The sequence below is a fragment of the Lynx canadensis genome, chromosome A1 (assembly GCF_007474595.2).
Source record: "Lynx canadensis isolate LIC74 chromosome A1, mLynCan4.pri.v2, whole genome shotgun sequence".
NCBI classification, from domain to species: Eukaryota; Metazoa; Chordata; class Mammalia; order Carnivora; family Felidae; genus Lynx; species Lynx canadensis.
The window spans coordinates 404,608-424,139 of NC_044303.2; the positions used below are offsets into that span (position 1 = coordinate 404,608).

The following is a 19,532-nucleotide window of genomic DNA, read 5'->3' on the forward strand; positions in this document are numbered from 1 at the left end:
TGAAGCTAAATTCGTAATGGGTTAACTAAAAGATAAGCTTTTTGAGACTCCATCTCATTTCTTTGATAGAATTTCTGTACTTGTAGATTTGATAGCCTAAATCTATGTGGATATGTGAAGAAGATAGAAAAACATGGAGGCAACCATATAAACGATTAGCTGTAGGTTAGTGGCTACCAAATAATACCTCCCGAAGGGTTCAGACTTAAGGTGGTTTTTAGGCTAGGTGGAGATTTCTAATGATCTGTTCAGGATTGTACCCTTCACTGTTTCCTATACTTTATTTTTAAGCTAGGGAATTAGAAGAAATAACCATAATTTAAAAATCAAACAGCTAAGCCAAATCACAATGATTTTTTAAGCCTATATTCACTGTTTTTTAGGACTAGAAGATTATGACATGACTGTATCAACTTTTTCCTTCAGCTTCTCATTGATTATACCTCTTGTTGACCTTTTAAAACCCCTAGGTTTCTCTTAAAAACTGAGAATAAGCTGAGGGTTGTTGGGGGGTGGGAGGGAATTGAGGGTGGGTGCTGGGCATTGAGGAGGGCACCTGTTGGGATGAGCACTGGGTGTTGTATGGAAACGAATTTGACAATAAATTTCATATTAAAAAAAAAAAACCTTAGGTTTGCTTAGGGCTGGGAATGGGCAAAAGTTCCTTCTGGGTTCTAAAATTAGATTAAAATGTTCTAAAATTAGATTATGGTGATGGTTGCACAACTGTAAATTTAGTAAAGATGATTGAGTTTCATGTTATGCAAATTATACATCAGTAAGGCTATGTAAAAGATACTTCTGAGGCACCTATACAGCTTTACCTTTTTATATGTGTCATGGTATTTTTTTAAGTTTATTTATTTTGAGAGAGAGAGCATGAGCAGGGGAGGGAGAGAGAGAGAATCCCAAGTAGGCTCCACACAGCCAGCACAGAGCCTGATGTGGGGCTCAAACTCATGAACCACAAGATAATGACCTGAGCCAAACCAGGAGTTGGATGCTCAACTGACTGAGCCACCGAGACACTCCTATATGTGTCACCTTATTAACTGTCATGTGAATAGGAAATGACTTGAATGTAGATACAAAAAATTTATGAAACAATTTAAAGTAGCCATATGCCTATGTATTTTTTTCCTCCCAACTTTTATTTATTCCAGTTAGTTAACATGCAGTGTAATATTGGTTTCTGGTACAGAATTTAGTGATCTATCACATACTTCCAACACTCAGTGCTCATCACAAGTGTTCTTAATACTTGTCTATTTTTTAAACAGACGTAATCCCCAAGAAAATGAAATGGAACAGAATGTTCAAAAGCAATATAATCATAAAAAGGAATTTTCTTGTCATGATACATACCCATCACAAGAAAAGAAAAAGATTGACGTGTCTTTCCTAACTAATGAAGCCCCACCATGTTCTTTGCAATGGGAAACCAATGATGTGCATTTAGAAGCAGAAGATTTCCAGCCACAGAAAGAGATTGTTGCAACACCATCCCCTAAAACCATTACTATTCTGCCTCAGATGGGATCTAGCCCTGATGTGATAATTGAAGAAATTATTGAAGAAAACCTGGAAAGTGAGTGAAAATACAAAAACAAGGAAACAATATGTCTGTAATTAGAAACAAAATTAGTCCCTATATTTAATAGAAACATAGTGCTGTTATCTTATACCTTCTTCATTATGAGTTAACATCCATTGATTCCTTGTCCCTGCTTTCACATTTTCCAGAGTTAGGATAATTTTTATTTTTAATGCAATAATCTAAACTCTAAGATGTTAATTTAATGTTTGGTTTAATTGAAGTATTTGACTTTTTGGTATTCTACACATAAACCTTATATAAAAAATGAAGATACTTGTAGAAACGATCTCATGTCTTTGTCCTTAAAGAATAGCTTCTCCTAAATCTTTGTTCTGAGATATAATCTGTTATAAAAAATTTTTTAAAGATATAACCTGTTACATAATCTGAAATAAAATCTGTCATGAATATAATAGCATCTATTTTGTAACATTTCAATGTATCATAATACTTTGATTAGATTCTCCCCATTAACTACTACTACTGTGCAGTTATATTACTGGTCTTCTTTAGGACCATTTTCAAGTTCCATTTTAGTTCTCTTCCACCCACCACTTCCCAGTCTGTTTCATTGGTTGATTCTACAGAATGACATTTTGAATGAAACAGTGGCGGGGGGGGAGGGGAAGGAACATGTTTTCAGTTGTTTCTATTATATTTTATCACTGAAATCTCAGTGAGTTAAGAGATCTGTTATCCATCACTTCTCAGTCTGTTTCATTGGTTGATTCTGCAGAATGACATTTTGAATGAAAAAAAAAAAAAGGGAGGAGCATGTTTTCAGTTGTTTCCATTGTATTATTATCACTGAAATCTCAGTGATTTAAGAAATCTATTATGACTTTACCTACTGATAACAAGGAGTCTTACCATTCCAGTATTTTGCCAATTCAAGTACAGCTTTTTAAACAGTAGTATACCATTGTCAACTTAATAAAACTAGTACAATTGCCTTTATTTCCTATTTTGATGAAGCACGCTTCACAGATTATCTTGTGGAAACACCTAGAGATCCAAAAAAGCCTTTTCAGAAAAAATCATCTTCCGCTGTTGGATCAAAAGCAGGTACTTTAGCAACTCTAAACTTGATGTTGTGGAGTTTGCTGTACGTAAAGTAACTCTTACATAGTATGAAGGCAGTGAGTAAAATGAATATTACTATCAACTAAAACTTCTTCCTTTTGAATATTAGTTTTGGCTGTTATTGGCAAAAATGTTTCTGAAATTTATAACACTTCTGTCAACTGTCTCCCCAGTTACACATATTTATCTCTTTACCCCATATTCAATATGGATATTATTCTTTGTGATCTGTATTGGATAGTTAAAATGATCCACTTGTTCAGTTTTTATCATCTGTCTATACTTGACTGTCTCCAATTCCACTCCTCCTAGTTTTTGAGTTTTAAACATTTTTACTAAATGAAACATCTACATTGTTCAAAAATTATGTATTAAAATACTGTGAAATTTTTACCTAACTATTCCCATTTCATTCGGTCCTTCTTTCCCTTCCACAGTTTCTTTATGAATATACAAATACACATATATTATTTTTCTAACTTTTTTTATACAAAAACATAGCACACCGTGCACACTGTTCTGTTCTTTTAATTCCTTTTTTTTTATAACATTATATTCTGAACATCTTTTCAGTAGCTACACTTGGCTTCATTACTGCTGTAAACAGAATATTTTTTTCTTCTATTCTACCCTCACTACCACCCCCAGCTTCCACCAAAACATATATCTCTTCCCCTAAATGGTGCTTAGTATTTGGCTTTGCCCAGATGTTTTTTCACCCCTTTCTAGCCAGGTAAGATTTGTGATTCAGAGTATCTATGAGCTAATTATTAGTTCTTTGGATATAGTATAAACAGGATTTTTTGAGGTATGCAAGAAGTCTATTTAATATCAATGGAGTTCTGAGTTCCAAAATATCCATAAATAAACTAATGTTTTGTTGTAATATGATAGAGTTATAGCATATCTTGACTTCAGCATCTAACTACCACGTGAACTACAATTCCACTTAAAATACCTGGCATGTAAAATAAAATAGTTGCAGTTCAGGTTATGCTAAAGGATTTAATGTTGGTAGTGGGAACTTTATCAGTCTAGTTACTATTTTGGGTTTGGACTTCTTTTTGTGGGGCTTAAGTATTCTAGAGTTTTCAATGCCACAAGACACTTAATATTCTTTTAGAGGATATTGCATTCAGTTTTTGTGAATTCATTCCTAACTTATGATTTGTTAATATGGGTTAAATATTCTTATCTAGGTTCTCCAGAGCTAGTTTTTGTAAGCCATGTAATACATCCTTGCCACTTTTATGTCCGGAAGTATTCACAAATTAAAGATGCAACAGTACTGGAAAAGAAGGTCGATCAGTTTTGCAATAAGAGTTTACACCTTGATCCTTCAGACCTTTTGGAGCTAGGTAATGAAATATTACTCCAAGCTAAAATAACAAGTTTATGTAAATATTATATAGTATTTGGCCAACCCTTATAGGCTAACCCTTATAGACCTTTTATAATACAGATTTGTTCCAGAAGCATAAAAGTTTTATAAGAGGGGTGCCTGGGTGGCTTAGTCAGTTGAGTGTCTGACTCTTGATTTCGGCTCAGGTCAAGATCTCACAGTCTGTGTGATCGAGCCCTGTGTCAGGCTCTGCATTGACAATGCAGAGCCTGCTTGGGTTTCTCTCTCTCCCTCTCTTTCTGCCCCTCTGCTATTTGTGCTCTCTTTGGCTCTCTCTCAAAATAAACTTAAAAGTTTTGTAGTGATATAATTTTATTTAGGTAAGTTAGCTAAATATTGACTGCTGAGTGAAGTATATATAAAACCTCAATTACAGAGTGAAAGGAGTTATTTTTTTAAATTACAAAGCCCGTCGCAGGTTATGTAATTTGCTTCCCTGTCTCCAGGGAAAATTGGCCTCTAACACGATTCCTTGTACTGTGGCTGTTAGTCCCTTGCTGTCCACATGTGAATATTGAGGATGTCATTAAGCACTTAAATGAGATGCAGGAGAACACCGGTACCTGTTTCCTAGGACCCCACAGAGGGTAGTATATTTTGAGGGTACCCACACTGAGGGTTTGTGTAATTTGCCATAATTTAGGGTCTTATTGCAAATGTTTTCCTTATAATACATTGACTAAATTTGATTATAAGACGAAGCTATTATTTGTTTGATTTATTAACAGAGTGAGAAAACCATCTATTAATAGCAATCAATGCCTATGTATAATACCAAAAAGTATTACCTGTTTAGTTATATAGTACTTTAAAAGTGTGACTAACTCTCAGCTTATCTGTGTAGCTTCTCAGAATATTCAAAAATTAGGATTATCGTATACTTCTGACAAAAATTAATAGTAATTTTTAACTTTAGATAACTTTTAACTGTTGAGTATCTAAGAAGAAAGAAATGTTGTATTAAACTTAACTTTTATGGCTACAAGTAATTCTCTAAAATTTAATACATGTCCGAAAGAGTTCAGCTTAGATTCAGAAAATTTTCTAAAAAAGCCAAAAAGTCATTCATTGTTTTCAATTAAGGACAATTATTATTTCAAGGCAAATAAATTTGCATGACTTAAGTACCTATATTTTGAGTAATGAGTGATAAGGGAAGAAATGTGAAATGATACTTCAGGAGGATATCCTTTTGTTCCTTTTTCCTACATATGCTCTTCACTGCAAAGGACAACAAATGTCTTCAATAGTCTTTTAACTTACCTATCAAAAAAGAATGGTTTGGGGCTCCTGGATGGCTCAGTCAGTTAAGTGTCTAACTCCTGATTTCGACTCAGGTCATGATCTCATGGTTTGGGAGTTCAAGCCCCACATCAGGCTCTGCACTAGTGCAGGGATTTTCTCTCTCTCTCTCTCTCTCTCTCTGTCTCTCTCCCTCTCCCTCCCTCCCTCCCTCTCACGCATGTGCCTTATCTTTCTCTCTCTGAAAGTAAATGAATAAATAAACTTAAAAGAATGGTTTAATAGTGTATAGTTTAAAACTAAGAATAATTGGTTACGTAGTGTATCTACCTAAGAGAAACATTGATGATAATCTTTAAGCCAAAATAATTGCTTACTTGGTACATCGACATAAGAGAAAGGTTGATGATAATCTTTAGGCCAAATAAACATTTTGGTTAGAACTAAAATTAAAAGGTTGCCCTAATGTGCCTCTCAACTATCCTATTTTTATTAGCATGTCCAGAGGGGATTATACAGGATCCCTCTGTATATAATCAGTGGTCAGATCTACCAGTTCATCTCAGATAGGTAACTTAGTTGTTAAGAGGATGGACTCTAAGACTACTTGGATTCTCCTCCTACCTTTTTGCCACCATCTCCATAGGGTCGTTGTGTGGAGTAAGTAAATTCAAACGTAATGTACTGAGAACATCACTGAGATCATAGTGAGCATTCAAATTCAGGCCTCCTTCTTTCTTGACCTTTTTTCCTGGTTATTAATTTGTAATTCATCTGATCTCTCCCTAAGGTCTTCCTCTGCTGCTATGTCCTTGGTTCATCTTCCCCTTCTCTGAACTCCCAGTGTGTATTTAATTTTGGCATGTCACATACTGCCTTTCATTGTTTCTTTACTTTCATTCCTCTTTATCAAGAGAAGGTAATTGCTTCTTCCTTTATGCTCCCAAAGTATTTTACAGATTTCAGCATTTATATATCTGTACATCTATGTGTGCACACGCATGGATAGAAAATTTTTATTGTTGTAAGTACAGTCATTTATTTGCCCATCTCTTTTTCTTTCTTGAGCTTCTTGATGGCAGGATGGTCTCATTCATCTTTGGTATAGTTCATAAAACATAGGTCTTCAATAAGAGACTGCTAACCTTGTTTTTAGCTCCCTATTTAGCTATATAACAGAAACTATCACAGTATACTACCTTTATTTTTTTCATAGCACCTGACATGTATATGTCCTCAGTAAATAAATGAATTAAGATTTCTTCGTGATGAAACTGATATATGTGTTCATAAGTTAGAGCTTATTAGGTATTTTTCTCCATAAATACTGATAATGATTTGTCTTCCTCATTATTTAGGTGCAAGAATATTTGTCAACAGTATTGAAAATGGAATGTGGTGTCGAGGAACTATCACTGAATTAATTCCAATAGAAAGTGAAAATATTAGAAAATTTTGTAGTCCAACCAAATTCTCAGTCCGTGAAGTTGCACTAATACAAATATTCATGGTAGATTTTGGAAATTCTGAAGTCCTAATTGTTACGGGGTATGATGTTTTATAGTTGTTACATGTTTCTGGCCTGTTGATCATGGGGGTGAGATACTAAAGAATAAAGGAAATTGAAAATGGGGATAGAGAGGAGTAATTTATCATTCTTCACTTCTAAGGCATATAATTTGGCTCTATAATTTGTTTTACTAATTACTAAATTAGTGAAGTATTATCATTTATCAATGTTACTAGGTGAGGAGCTAGTAAAAGGAGATTTTTTTTTTAATTTTTTTTTCAACGTTTATTTATTTATTTTTTTGGGACAGAGAGAGACAGAGCATGAACGGGGGAGGGGCAGAGAGAGAGGGAGACACAGAATCGGAAACAGGCTCCAGGCTCTGAGCCATCAGCCCAGAGCCTGACGCGGGGCTCGAACTCACGGACCGTGAGATCGTGACCTGGCTGAAGCCGTTCGCTTAACCGACTGCGCCACCCAGGAGCCCCAAAGGAGATTTTTGATGTAACCCAAACTTAAGTACTTTTCTGTGTTGCTTCAAAACAGGGAATGATGCACAAAAGTATTTCCTTTAAATAAAGTATTACAACTAGCTGCAGGATGACTCAGTAAAATTTTAAATCAGACTTCTATAATTTTATCAGTGCATATTGAAGTGGCATAGTGTCTAACTGTAGGTATTCAAAAATATTTCTCTCAGTCTTCTAGGAAAATAAAACAAAAATGATAAAATAATAAAAATAAAACTGAAAATGTTTCTATAGTAAGGACCACTATTAACTATAAAATGGTCACTATCTAATGGCCATAGCTTTATAAATAAATAGATTTCTGTTTGAGGACATCATTATCCCCTTTAAATTTAAGCCAAATAGAAATATGAAAGACAATTCAGATTAAGTCAATTGAGATTTAATTCTATAGAGAAAAATCAATGTCTGTACTTATAAAAACTAGGTTAAAGCTATGCAGTAAGTATGAATCAGAGTATAACTTTCTGGAAGATTCAGCTTAAGGAGACTATCCTTAGAAATGCATACCTGTTTTGACAGTAAATTATATTTTTAAAAAAAGAAATGCATACCTTTTATGCATTTATGGAGGAAAGCAAATTTGTGTTTCAAGTATTATTTTCAATAAATACCACTTGAATTCTTCTAGAGTTGGTGATACCCACGCAAGATCAGAACACACTGCTGAGCAGCATATAGTAATAAATGACTTATGCCTAGTTCTTAGGAAGTCTGAACCGTATATTGAAGAGCTGCTGAAAGACGTCCAGCCATTAGCACTGCCATGCTCATTGAAAGACATTGTTCCACAGAATTCAGTAAGTGAGACTTAAATTATTTCTTCTTTGGGGGCTAAATATTCCAATTTTAGCTATGTATTACCAGTCAGATTGCAAAGTGTAAGTTCGAGGCACCAATTGTCTTGTAAGTACATTTTGCATAATAAACTATCAGTGCCAGTAAAAAAGGAAATGAACTTCAGGTTCCATAATTAGAAATATTCTTAGTGGGAAATTGAGTTGAATAAGCATATATGCATGGAATGATAGATGAAATATCCAAATAAACCACTAAATTTGAGTCAGATGTGGAGAGAAAAAAAATTTTTTTTTGTGTGTGAATTCATTTTTTTTTTTGGGGGGTGTTCACACTGATATTTTATTTTATTTATTTATTTATTTTAATATATGAAATTTATTGTCAAATTGGTTTCCATACAACACCCAGTGCTCATCCCAAAAGGTGCCCTCCTCAATACCCATCACCCACCCTCTCCTCCCTCCCACCCCCCATCAACCCTCAGTTTGTTCTCAGTTTTTAACAGTCTCTTATGCTTTGGCTCTCTTCCACTGTAACCTCTTTTTTTTTTTTTTCTTCCCTTCCCCCATGGGTTCCTGTTAAGTTTCTCAGGATCCACATAAGAGTGAAACCATATGGTATCAGTCTTTCTCTGTATGGCTTATTTCACATAGCATCACACTCTCCATTTCCATCCACGTTGCTACAAAAGGCCATATTTCATTTTTTCTCATTGCCACGTAGTATTCCATTGTGTATATAAACCACAATTTCTTTATCCATTCATCAGTTGATGGACATTTAGGCTGTTTCCACAATTTGGCTATTGTTGAGAGTGCTGCTATGAACATTGGGGTACAAGTGCCCCTATGCATCAGTACTCCTGTATCCCTTGGATAAATTCCTAGCAGTGCTATTGCTGGGTCATAGGGTAGGTCAATTTTTAATTTTCTGAGGAACCTCCACACTGCTTTCCAGAGCGGCTGCACCAATTTGCATTCCCACCAACAGTGCAAGAGGGTTCCCGTTTCTCCACATCCTCTCCAGCATCTATAGTCTCCTGATTTGTTCATTTTGGCCACTCTGACTGGCGTGAGGTGTGATATCTGAGTGTGGTTTTGATTTGTATTTCCCTGATAAGGAGCGACGCTGAACATCTTTTCATGTGCCTGTTGGCCATCCAGATGTCTTCTTTAGAGAAGTGTCTATTCATGTTTTCTGCCCATTTCTTCACTGGATTATTTGTTTTTTGGGTGTGGAGTTTGGTGAGCTCTTTATAGATTTTGGATACTAGCCCTTTGTCCGATATGTCATTTGCAAATATCTTTTCCCATTCCGTTGGTTGCCTTTTAGTTTTGTTGGTTGTTTCCTTTGCTGTGCAGAAGCTTTTTGTCTTCATAAGGTCCCAGTAATTCGCTTTTGCTTTTAATTCCCTTGTCTTTGGGGATGTGTCGAGTAAGAGATTGCTACGGCTGAGGTCAGAGAGGTCTTTTCCTGCTTTCTCCTCTAAGGTTTTGATGGTTTCCTGCCTCACATTCAGGTCCTTTATCCATTTTGAGTTTATTTTTGTGAATGGTGTGAGAAAGTGGTCTAGTTTCAACCTTCTGCATGTTGCTGTCCAGTTCTCCCAGCACCATTTGTTAAAGAGACTGTCTTTTTTCCATTGGATGTTCTTTCCTGCTTTGTCAAAGATGAGTTGGCCATATGTTTGTGGGTCTAGTTCTGGGGTTTCTATTCTATTCCATTGGTCTATGTGTCTGTTTTTGTGCCAATACCATGCTGTCTTGATGATGACAGCTTTGTAGTAGAGGCTAAAGTCTGGGATTGTGATGCCTCCTGCTTTGGTCGTCTTCTTCAAAATTACTTTGGCTATTCGGGGCCTTTTGTGGTTCCATATGAATTTTAGGATTGCTTGTTCTAGTTTCGAGAAGAATGCTGGTGCAATTTTGATTGGGATTGCATTGAATGTGTAGATAGCTTTGGGTAGTATTGACATTTTGACAATATTTATTCTTCCAATCCATGAGCAGGGAATGTCTTTCCATTTCTTTAAAACTTCTTCAATTACCTTCATAAGCTTTCTATAGTTTTCAGCATACAGATCTTTTACATCTTTGGTTAGATTTATTCCTAGGTATTTGATGCTTCTTGGTGCAATTGTGAATGGGATCGGTTTCTTTATTTGTCTTTCTGTTGCTTCATTGTTAGTGTATAAGAATGCAACTGATTTCTGTACATTGATTTTGTATCCTGCAACTTTGCTAAATTCATGTATCAGTTCTAGCAGACTTGTGGTGGAGTCTATCGGATTTTCCATGTATAATGTCATGTCATCTGCAAAAAGCAAAAGCTTGACTTCATCTTTGCCAATTTTGATGCCTTTGATTTCCTTTTGTTGTCTGATTGCTGATGCTAGAACTTCCAGCACTATGTTAAACAACAGCGGTGAGAGTGGGCATCCCTGTCGTGTTCCTGATCTCAGGGAAAAAGCTCTCAGTTTTTCCCCGTTGAGGATGATGTTAGCTGTGGGCTTTTCATAAATGGCTTTTATGATCTTTAAGTATGTTCCTTCTATCCCGACTTTCTCAAGGGGTTTTATTAAGAAAGGGTGCTGGATTTTGTCAAAGGCCTTTTCTGCATCGATTGACAGGATCATATGGTTCTTCTCTTTTTTTTTGTTAATGTGATGTATCACATTGATTGATTTGCGAATGTTGAACCAGCCCTGCATCCCAGGAATGAATCCCACTTGATCATGGTGAATAATTCTTTTTATATGCCGTTGAATTCGATTTGCTAGTATCTTCTTGAGAATTTTTGCATCCATATTCATCAGGGGTATTGGCCTGTAGTTCTCTTTTTTTACTGGGTCTCTGTCTGGTTTAGGAATCAAAGTAATACTGGCTTCATAAAATGAGTCTGGAAGTTTTCCTTCCCTTTCTATTTCTTGGAATAGCTTGAGAAGGATAGGTATTATCTCTGCTTTAAATGTCTGGTAGAACTCCCCTGGGAAGCCATCTGGTGCTGGACTCTTATTTTGTTGGGAGATTTTTGATAACCGATTCAATTTCTTCGCTGGTTATGGGTCTGTTCAAGCTTTCTATTTCCTCCTGATTGAGTTTTGGAAGAGTGTGGGTGTTCAGGAATTTGTCCATTTCTTCCAGGTTGTCCAATTTGTTGGCATATAATTTTTCATAGTATTCCCTGATAATTGTTTGTATCTCTGAGGGATTGGTTGTAATAATTCCCTTTTCATTCATGATTTTATCTATTTGGGTCATCTCCCTTTTCTTTTTGAGAAGCCTGGCTAGAGGTTTGTCAATTTTGTTTATTTTTTCAAAAAACCAACTCTTGGTTTCATTGATCTGCTCTACAGTTTTTTTAGATTCTATATTGTTTATTTCTGCTCTGATCTTTATTATTTCTCTTCTTCTGCTGGGTTTAGGCTGCCTTTGCTGTTCTGCTTCTATTTCCTTTAGGTGTGCTGTTAGATTTTGTATTTGGGATTTTTCTTATTTCTTGAGATAGGCCTGGATTGCAATGTATTTTCCTCTCAGGACTGCCTTTGCTGCGTCCCAAAGCGTTTGGATTGTTGTATTTTCATTTTCGTTTGTTTCCATATATTTTTAAATTTCTTCTCTAATTGCCTGGTTGACCCACTCATTCGTTAGTAGGGTGTTCTTTAACCTCCATGCTTTTGGAGGTTTTCCATACTTTTTTCTGTGGTTGATTTCAAGCTTCATAGCATTGTGGTCTGAAAGTATGCATGGTATAATTTCAATTCTTGTAAACTTATGAAGGGCTGTTTTGTGACCCAGTATATGATCTATCTTGGAGAATGTTCCATGTGCACTCGAGAAGAAAGTATATTCTGTTGCTTTGGGATGCAGAGTTCTAAATCTATCTGTCAAGTCCATCTGATCCAATGTCTCATTCAGGGCCCTTGTTTCTTTATTGACCGTGTGTCTAGATGATCTATCCATTTCTGTAAGTGGGGTGTTAAAGTCCCCTGCAATTACCACATTCTTCTCAATAAGGTTGCTTATGTTTATGAGTAATTGTTTTATATATTTGGGGGCTCCCGTATTCGGCGCATAGGCATTTATAATTGTTAGCTCTTCCTGATGGATAGACCCTGTAACTATGATATAATGCCCTTCTTCATCTCTTGTTACAGCCTTTAATTTAAAGTCTAGTTTGTCTGATATAAGTATGGCTACTCCAGCTTTCTTTTGGCTTCCAGTAGCATGATAAATAGTTCTCCATCCCCTCGCTCTCAATCTGAAGGTGTCCTCAGGTCTAAAATGAGTCTCTTGTAGACAGCAAATAGACGGGTCTTGTTTTTTTATCCATTCTGATACCCTATGTCTTTTGGTTGGCGCATTTAATCCATTTACATTCAGTGTTATTATAGAAAGATACGGGTTTAGAGTCATTGTGATGTCTGTATGTTTTATGCTTGTACTGATGTCTCTGGTACTTTGTCTCACAGGGTCCCCCTTAGGATCTCTTGTAGGGCTGGTTTAGTGGTGACAAATTCCTTCAGTTTTTGTTTGTTTGGGAAGACCTTTATCTCTCCTTCTATTCTAAATGACAGACTTGCTGGATAAAGGATTCTCGGCTGCATATTTTTTCTGTCTAGCACACTGAAAATCTCGTGCCAATTCTTTCTGGCCTGCCAAGTTTCAAAAGAGAGATCAGTCACGAGTCTTATAGGTCTCCCTTTATATGTGAGGGCACGTTTACCCCTTGCTGCTTTCAGAATTTTCTCTTTATCCTTGTATTTTGCCGGTTTCACTATGATATGTCGTGCAGAAGATCGATTCAAGTTACGTCTGAAGGGAGTTCTCTGTGCCTCTTGGATTTCAATGCCTTTTTCCTTCCCCAGTTCAGGGAAGTTCTCAGCTATTATTTCTTCAAGTACCCCTTCAGCACCTTTCCCTCTCTCTTCCTCCTCTGGGATACCAATTATGCGTATATTATTTCTTTTTAGTGTATCACTTAGTTCTCTAATTTTCCCCTCATACTCCTGGATTTTTTTATCTCTCTTTTTCTCAGCTTCCTCTTTTTCCATAACTTTATCTTCTAGTTCACCTATTCTCTCCTCTGCCTCTTCCATCCGAGCCGTGGTGGTTTCCATTTTGTTTTGCATTTCATTTAAAGCGTTTTTCAGCTCCTCGTGACTGTTCCTTAGTCCCTTGATCTCTGTAGCAAGAGATTCTCTGCTGTCCTGTATACTGTTTTCCAGCCCAGCGATTAATTTTATGACTATTATTCTAAAATCACTTTCTGTTATATTATTTAAATCCTTTTTGATCAGCTCATTAGCTGTTGTTATTTCCTGGAGATTCTTCTGAGGGGAATTCTTCCGCTTGGTCATTTTGGATAGTCCCTGGAGTGGTGAGGACCTGCAGGGCACTTCCCCTGTGCTGTGGTGTATAACTGGAGTTGGTGTGCGGGGCCGCAGTCCGTCCTGATGTCTGCCCCCAGCCCACCGCTGGGGCCACAGTCAGACTGGTGTGTGCCTTCTCTTCCCCTCTCCTAGGGGCGGGATTCACTGTGGGGTGGCATGGCCCGTCTGGGCTACTTGCACACTGCCAGGCTTGTGATGCTGGGGATCTGGCGTATTAGCTGGGGTGGGTAGGCAAGGTGCACAGGGGCAGGAGAGGCAGGCTTAGCTCGCTTCTCCTTAGGTGATCCACTTCAGGAGGGGCCCTGTGGCAGCGGGAGGGAGTCAGATCCGCTGCCAGAGGTTTGGCTCTGTAGAAGCACAGAGTTGGGTGTTTGCGCAGAGCGAGCAAGTTCCCTGGCAGGAACTGGTTCTCTTTGGGATTTTGGCTGGGGGATTGGCGGGGGAGATGGCGCTGGCGAGCGCCTTTGTTCCCCACCAAACTGAACTCTGTCGTCCAGGGCTCAGCAGCTCTCCCTCCCTTTGTCCTCCAGCCTTCCCGCTTTCCGAGCAGAGCTGTTAACTTATGACCTCCCAGACGCTAAGTCGCGCTTGCTGTCGGAACACAGTCCGTCAGGCCCCTCCGCTTTTGCCAGCCAGACTCGGGGGCTCTGCTTGGCCGGCGAGCCGCCCCTCCGCCCCGGCTCCCTCCCGCCAGTCCGTGGAGCGCGCACCGCCTCGCCGCCCTTCCTACCCTCTTCCGTGGGCCTCTCGTCTGCGCTTGGCTCCGGCGACTCCGTTCTGCTAATCCTCTGGCGGTTTTCTGGGTTATTTAGGCAGGTGGAGGTGGAATCTAAGCGATCAGCAGGACGCGCGGTGAGCCCAGTGTCCTCCTACGCCGCCATCTTCCCCCTGGACCTGAAAAATTTTTAAATATAGTGTAGTGTGAGTTTCCATTTCTTTACTATTTTTGTGACACTTTGTTCCTTAGTTGTAGCCCATATCACATATTACTTTGCAGTATTTAGAAAAAATTTCATAAATATTTAAGCATAAGTACTTGCATATTTACTTGCATTGTCTATTCCCCAGCAAGACTCAACAACTCCTACAAGACAGGAATTGTGTGTAAGAATATATGTTAAACTGTTACATTATTATGAAATCTATGAAAGCAGGAGTCTGTGTCTTTGCCCATCATTGTATTCCCAGCACATAGCAGATTACCTAGCACATAGTAGTCATTCAACATATATTTGGAAGAATGAATAAATAAAAAGTAAAAGGAAATATATCACACGCGGTGTTTTCCTCAAAATGGTAAAATTGGTTTAAATTTTGTCTTTTGTAATTTTTGGCATTTTCTGAGTTGAATTTAATTTTATAACCTTTAGAAAGAGGTTTTATTTTTTAAGAAACGTAGCTTTTTCAAAATTTGAGCATAGTTGGCACACACAGTTACATTAGTTTCAGGTATACAACAGAGCGATTCAACAGCTCTGCTGGAGGTATCACAATTCCAGATTTCAAAATATACTACAAAGCTATACTAATCAAAATAGTAATGGAACAGAATAGAGAACCCAGAAATAAGCCCATGCTTATAAGATCAATTAATCTATGACCAATGAGGCAAGGATATACAATGGGGAAAAGACCGTCTCTTCAATAAATGGTGCTGGGAAACTGGACCATTTTCTCATACCATGCACAAAAAGAAACACAAAATGAATTAAATTCCTAAATATGAGACCTGAAGCCATAAAAGTCCTAAATAAAACAGTAATTTCTTTGACATTGGCCAGAGTAACATTTTTCTAGATATGTCTCCTCAGGCAAAGGAAACAAAAGCAAAAATAATGTATTTGGAACTACACCAAAATAAAAAACTTTTGCACAATAAAGGAAGCCATGAACAAAACGAAAAGGCAGACTGTTGAATGGGAGAAGATATTTGCAAATAATGTATCTGATAAGGGATTAATATTTAAAATCTATAAAGAACTTAACACCAGAAATGTATAGTTTTAACTCTTAAAATTTACTTTAGGTATGGTGGGGGGGACTTAAAGATTCAAAGATCAACTTAAAATTTTTTTAAATGAGTGAATACTTATCCTTACTGTTTAAGTAGCATGTACCTCCTATATTCCTAGTTAACGGAAACTCAGTTAACTGATGATTACAGATATCTTGATTGCATTACATGGCTCCCATTATACTTTCAAAATTACCTTTTGAATTTGTCATTTAAGAGAAAAAAAACTATGCAATACTTGTTTTATTTTAGAATATTTATAATCTTCGTATTAATATTCAGAGATGAAACTAAATTCTAAAGTACAATAGCTTACGGACACCTTGAGACTGTTCATAAAATCAAAGGTCTAGGGGCACCTGGCTGGCTCAGAACATGTGACTCTTGATCTTGGGGTCATGAGTTCAAGCCCCATATTGGGCATAGAGCTCACACACACACACACACACACACACACACACACACACCCATATATTGTGCATACATAAGCACCGACCTTGGGTTTATGACCATAGCTGTTGTTTAGTGTCTATGGTTGAGTCCCTTTGCTCGTTTGCAGTCTTTGGTTGTATAAAGCCAAATCCAAACAAAACAAAACCAAAGATAAATCCAGAGTATTGTACCATTAGCCCTAATTATAATTACTAAGTACATCGGAATTTTACTTTTTCCACAGAATGAAGGCTGGGGAGAAGAAGCTAAAGTAGAATTTTTGAAAATGGTAAATAACAAGGCTGTTTTAATGAAAGTTTTTAGAGAAGAAGATGGTGTGCTTATTGTAGACCTGCAGAAACCACCAACAAATCAAATAAGCAGTGATATGCCTGTGTCTCTTAGAGATGCATTAGTTTTTATGGAATTAGCAAGGTAGGTAACTTATTAAATACTTTTGAGATTATAGTTATAAATTGGAATAGCAGAATTTACCTTTAAAAACTATGGACTGACTCCAAAGTGAACATTAAGAGATTAAAAAAACCGCTATTAGTTTTCTAAGTATAGTTGTCAGAAAATGACATTCAGATAATTTAATAAAGAAATTAAAACTCAATTACAACTCAAAATAGAAACTGTAGATACTGAAACAAATTTTAGACTCCTGATAACTTCACAGACAGCTCCCCTAGGGTTTTAAGAATTACAGTTTAACAGTGCCTGACTTAAATTTTCTACCCTTTAGAGTAAGTTCATGATCACCCACTCTGTATTTAATGTCTGAATCTAGAATAGATACTTCAAGTTTCTTCCCCCACCCCCATCACTGATGAACAAAGTAGGACGACTGAGAGAGATAGCGGAAGATACTTTTTGTCCGAGTGGGGAGATGACTCTGGAAGTGACCCAAGTAGGTTTCATTGTAGAGAAATAAGAGTAGTATTAGAGCTGGAGGGGGCCCACGGAGACCCTCAGCTGGCCTGGGTGCTACTATGAACTATGGTTATCAATTTAACTGAAAGATGAGAAACTGTTTTTTTGTTTTGTTTTGTTTTTGTTCAAAAGAGGAGAATCCTTGAATCTGAGTAGAAGAAACAGGCCTGGCTCAAAAATGTTCCAACACAAAATTGAAGGTCAATTGTTGACTTTGGAGACTTGACATCTTATTTAACCTAGTTTGATAATTGGAGACAATACCAAGAAATGTATTAGAAGAGAAATTGGAAAGGGAATACTCTTGGTAGATAAATAAGTATATGCACAAGTCTTTTCTTCAGACCAAATTGCTAAGAGAAGAGATTCTTTGAAGAAAATGGTTCTTGCTTATGCTTTGATTGTGCTTTCGATTAGGTTTAGGTCACAATCACCAAGAAGCCACTCTGAAAAAAATATGACTTTACATTATCACCCGCCTGTTTTGCCTAAAGAAATGACAGATGTTTCAGTTATGGTTTGTCATATAAATAGTCCTACTGATTTCTATCTTCAGTTGGTAAGTATTTAGTATTCCTTAGAGACCAAGTATTTTTTTTCAAATTTTAAGTAGCAATGTATAAGGGAAATGAGTACCTAGTATGACTTTTAGAACAATCCAATACCAACATTCTGTAAATTTAAGTTTCATAGCTGCAACTTTAAACAAGAAATTCTCATGATTCGTAGTAATTTAAGAAACTCTTAATCATGCAAATTAGTGAAATATAGAAGGAAAGGACAGTGAAGGATACCTAATATATGTGTTTCTTGCTGCCTTATGAAATCTGGGCAATAGGAAAGCACGTAGAACTGTCATCAAAATACTATGATAAAACCTGTTTCTGACCGTGAACATCTGAGAATTTACTAATTATTACTAGGTAATTTTCTGAATTTGAACACCAAACTAAATTCAGATCAAAGGCATTCATATTTAATTTTGAATGTGGATTGATGGGTTTGTTTAGCTAGCTACTAACAATGAGTTCGTCATTATTAATCTCTTTGTGTCAGTGCTTCATATGAATTAACTCATTCTAAGGGTAATAATAAGTGAATAACTCATTAATCTTTATAACAATCCTGTGAGAAAGACACTAGTATTTTTGTCTAGATTGGAGATTCTGACCAAAAGGATGAAGCAACTTGCCTGAGGTCACACAGCTACAGAAAGGTGGAGCCAGGATTAGACTGGGTAGTGTAGCTTCATTCAGAACCTGTCATCTTAAACCCTGTACCATGTTCTGCGGGCTCCCCAGATAAGTTGTGGAAGTCGCCTTATTTGGCCCTAAGTTAGGACTTGCATACATTTCTTTTATTGAATTTTTTTTACAGTGTCTTATATTTAAATTGAAGTAAAACATATATAAAATTAACTATTTTAACCATTAATGTATGGTTCAGTACCATTAAATACCCCAAGTGTCATGCAACTGTTGCCATTATTCATCTCCAGAACTGTTTCACATCCCAAATAGCTCAGTAACCCTTAAACAATAACTCCCCATTTTTCTTCCCCACCCCCAGCCTCTGATAACTTGTCCCACTGTCTTTATGAATTTATCTGTTTCACTTAGCATAATGTTTACATGTTATAACATGTATCATAATTTCATTCCTTTTCATGACTGAATAATATTTCAATGTATGTATATACTACATTTTGTTTATACATTCATATGTTGATGGACACTTGGATTGTTTCAACCTTTTGGCTATTGTGAATAATGCCGCTATAAACATGGGTGTTCTAGTGTTTGAGTCTCTGCTTTCAATTTTTTTGGGTTTATACCTAGGTCTGGAATTGCTAAATTATATTATAATTCGGTTTGTCTTTCTGAAGAACTGCCAAACTGTTTTCCACAATGCTGCACCATTTTATATTTCCATTAGCAATGCATAAGAGTTCCAATTTTTCCATATCCTCACCAACACTTTTTTTTTTTAAGTAATAGCTGTTTAGGATATGGATTGTATCTCATTATGGATTTGATTTGCATTTTCCACATGGCTCAGATTGTTGAATACATTTTTCCATGTGTGTATTGGCCATTTGTATATTTTCTCTGGAGAAAGACCTATTCCAGTCCTTTGACCGTTTTTGAATTTTTTTTTTCAACGTTTATTTATTTTTGGGACAGAGAGAGACAGAGCATGAACGGGGGAGGGGCAGAGAGAGAGGGAGACACAGAATCGGAAACAGGCTCCAGGCTCTGAGCCATCAGCCCAGAGCCCGACGCAGGGCTCGAACCCACGGACCGCGAGATCGTGACCTGGCTGAAGTCGGACGCTTAACCAACTGCGCCACCCAGGCGCCCCTGACCGTTTTTGAATTGGATTATTTTGTTGTTGGGGTGTAGGAGTTCTTTATACATCATGGATTTTAATCCTTTGTCAGATACATCATTTTCAGATTTTCCCCCCATTCTGTGGGCTGCCTTTTTACTCTCTTGGTAGCATTCTTTGATCCACAAAAAATTTTAATTTGGTAATCCAGTTTTTCTGTTTTTTTCTTTTGTTGCCTGTGCTTTTAGTGTCATAGTCAAGAAAT

General features: G+C 36.9%; 1 protein-coding gene across 1 annotated transcript in view; it reads left to right on the forward strand.

Annotated features, from left to right (window-relative positions):
* The window catches only part of RNF17 (ring finger protein 17), a 119,672-nt gene that overhangs the window by 34,160 nt on the left and 65,980 nt on the right, over positions 1 to 19,532 (forward strand). Inside the window, exons 10-16 of the mRNA XM_030307187.1 lie at positions 1,281 to 1,588; positions 2,573 to 2,662; positions 3,880 to 4,038; positions 6,683 to 6,872; positions 7,996 to 8,164; positions 16,248 to 16,438; positions 17,357 to 17,498. Of these exons, the coding sequence (XP_030163047.1) occupies positions 1,281 to 1,588; positions 2,573 to 2,662; positions 3,880 to 4,038; positions 6,683 to 6,872; positions 7,996 to 8,164; positions 16,248 to 16,438; positions 17,357 to 17,498 (1,249 nt within the window). The remainder of the gene's footprint in view (positions 1 to 1,280; positions 1,589 to 2,572; positions 2,663 to 3,879; positions 4,039 to 6,682; positions 6,873 to 7,995; positions 8,165 to 16,247; positions 16,439 to 17,356; positions 17,499 to 19,532) is intronic.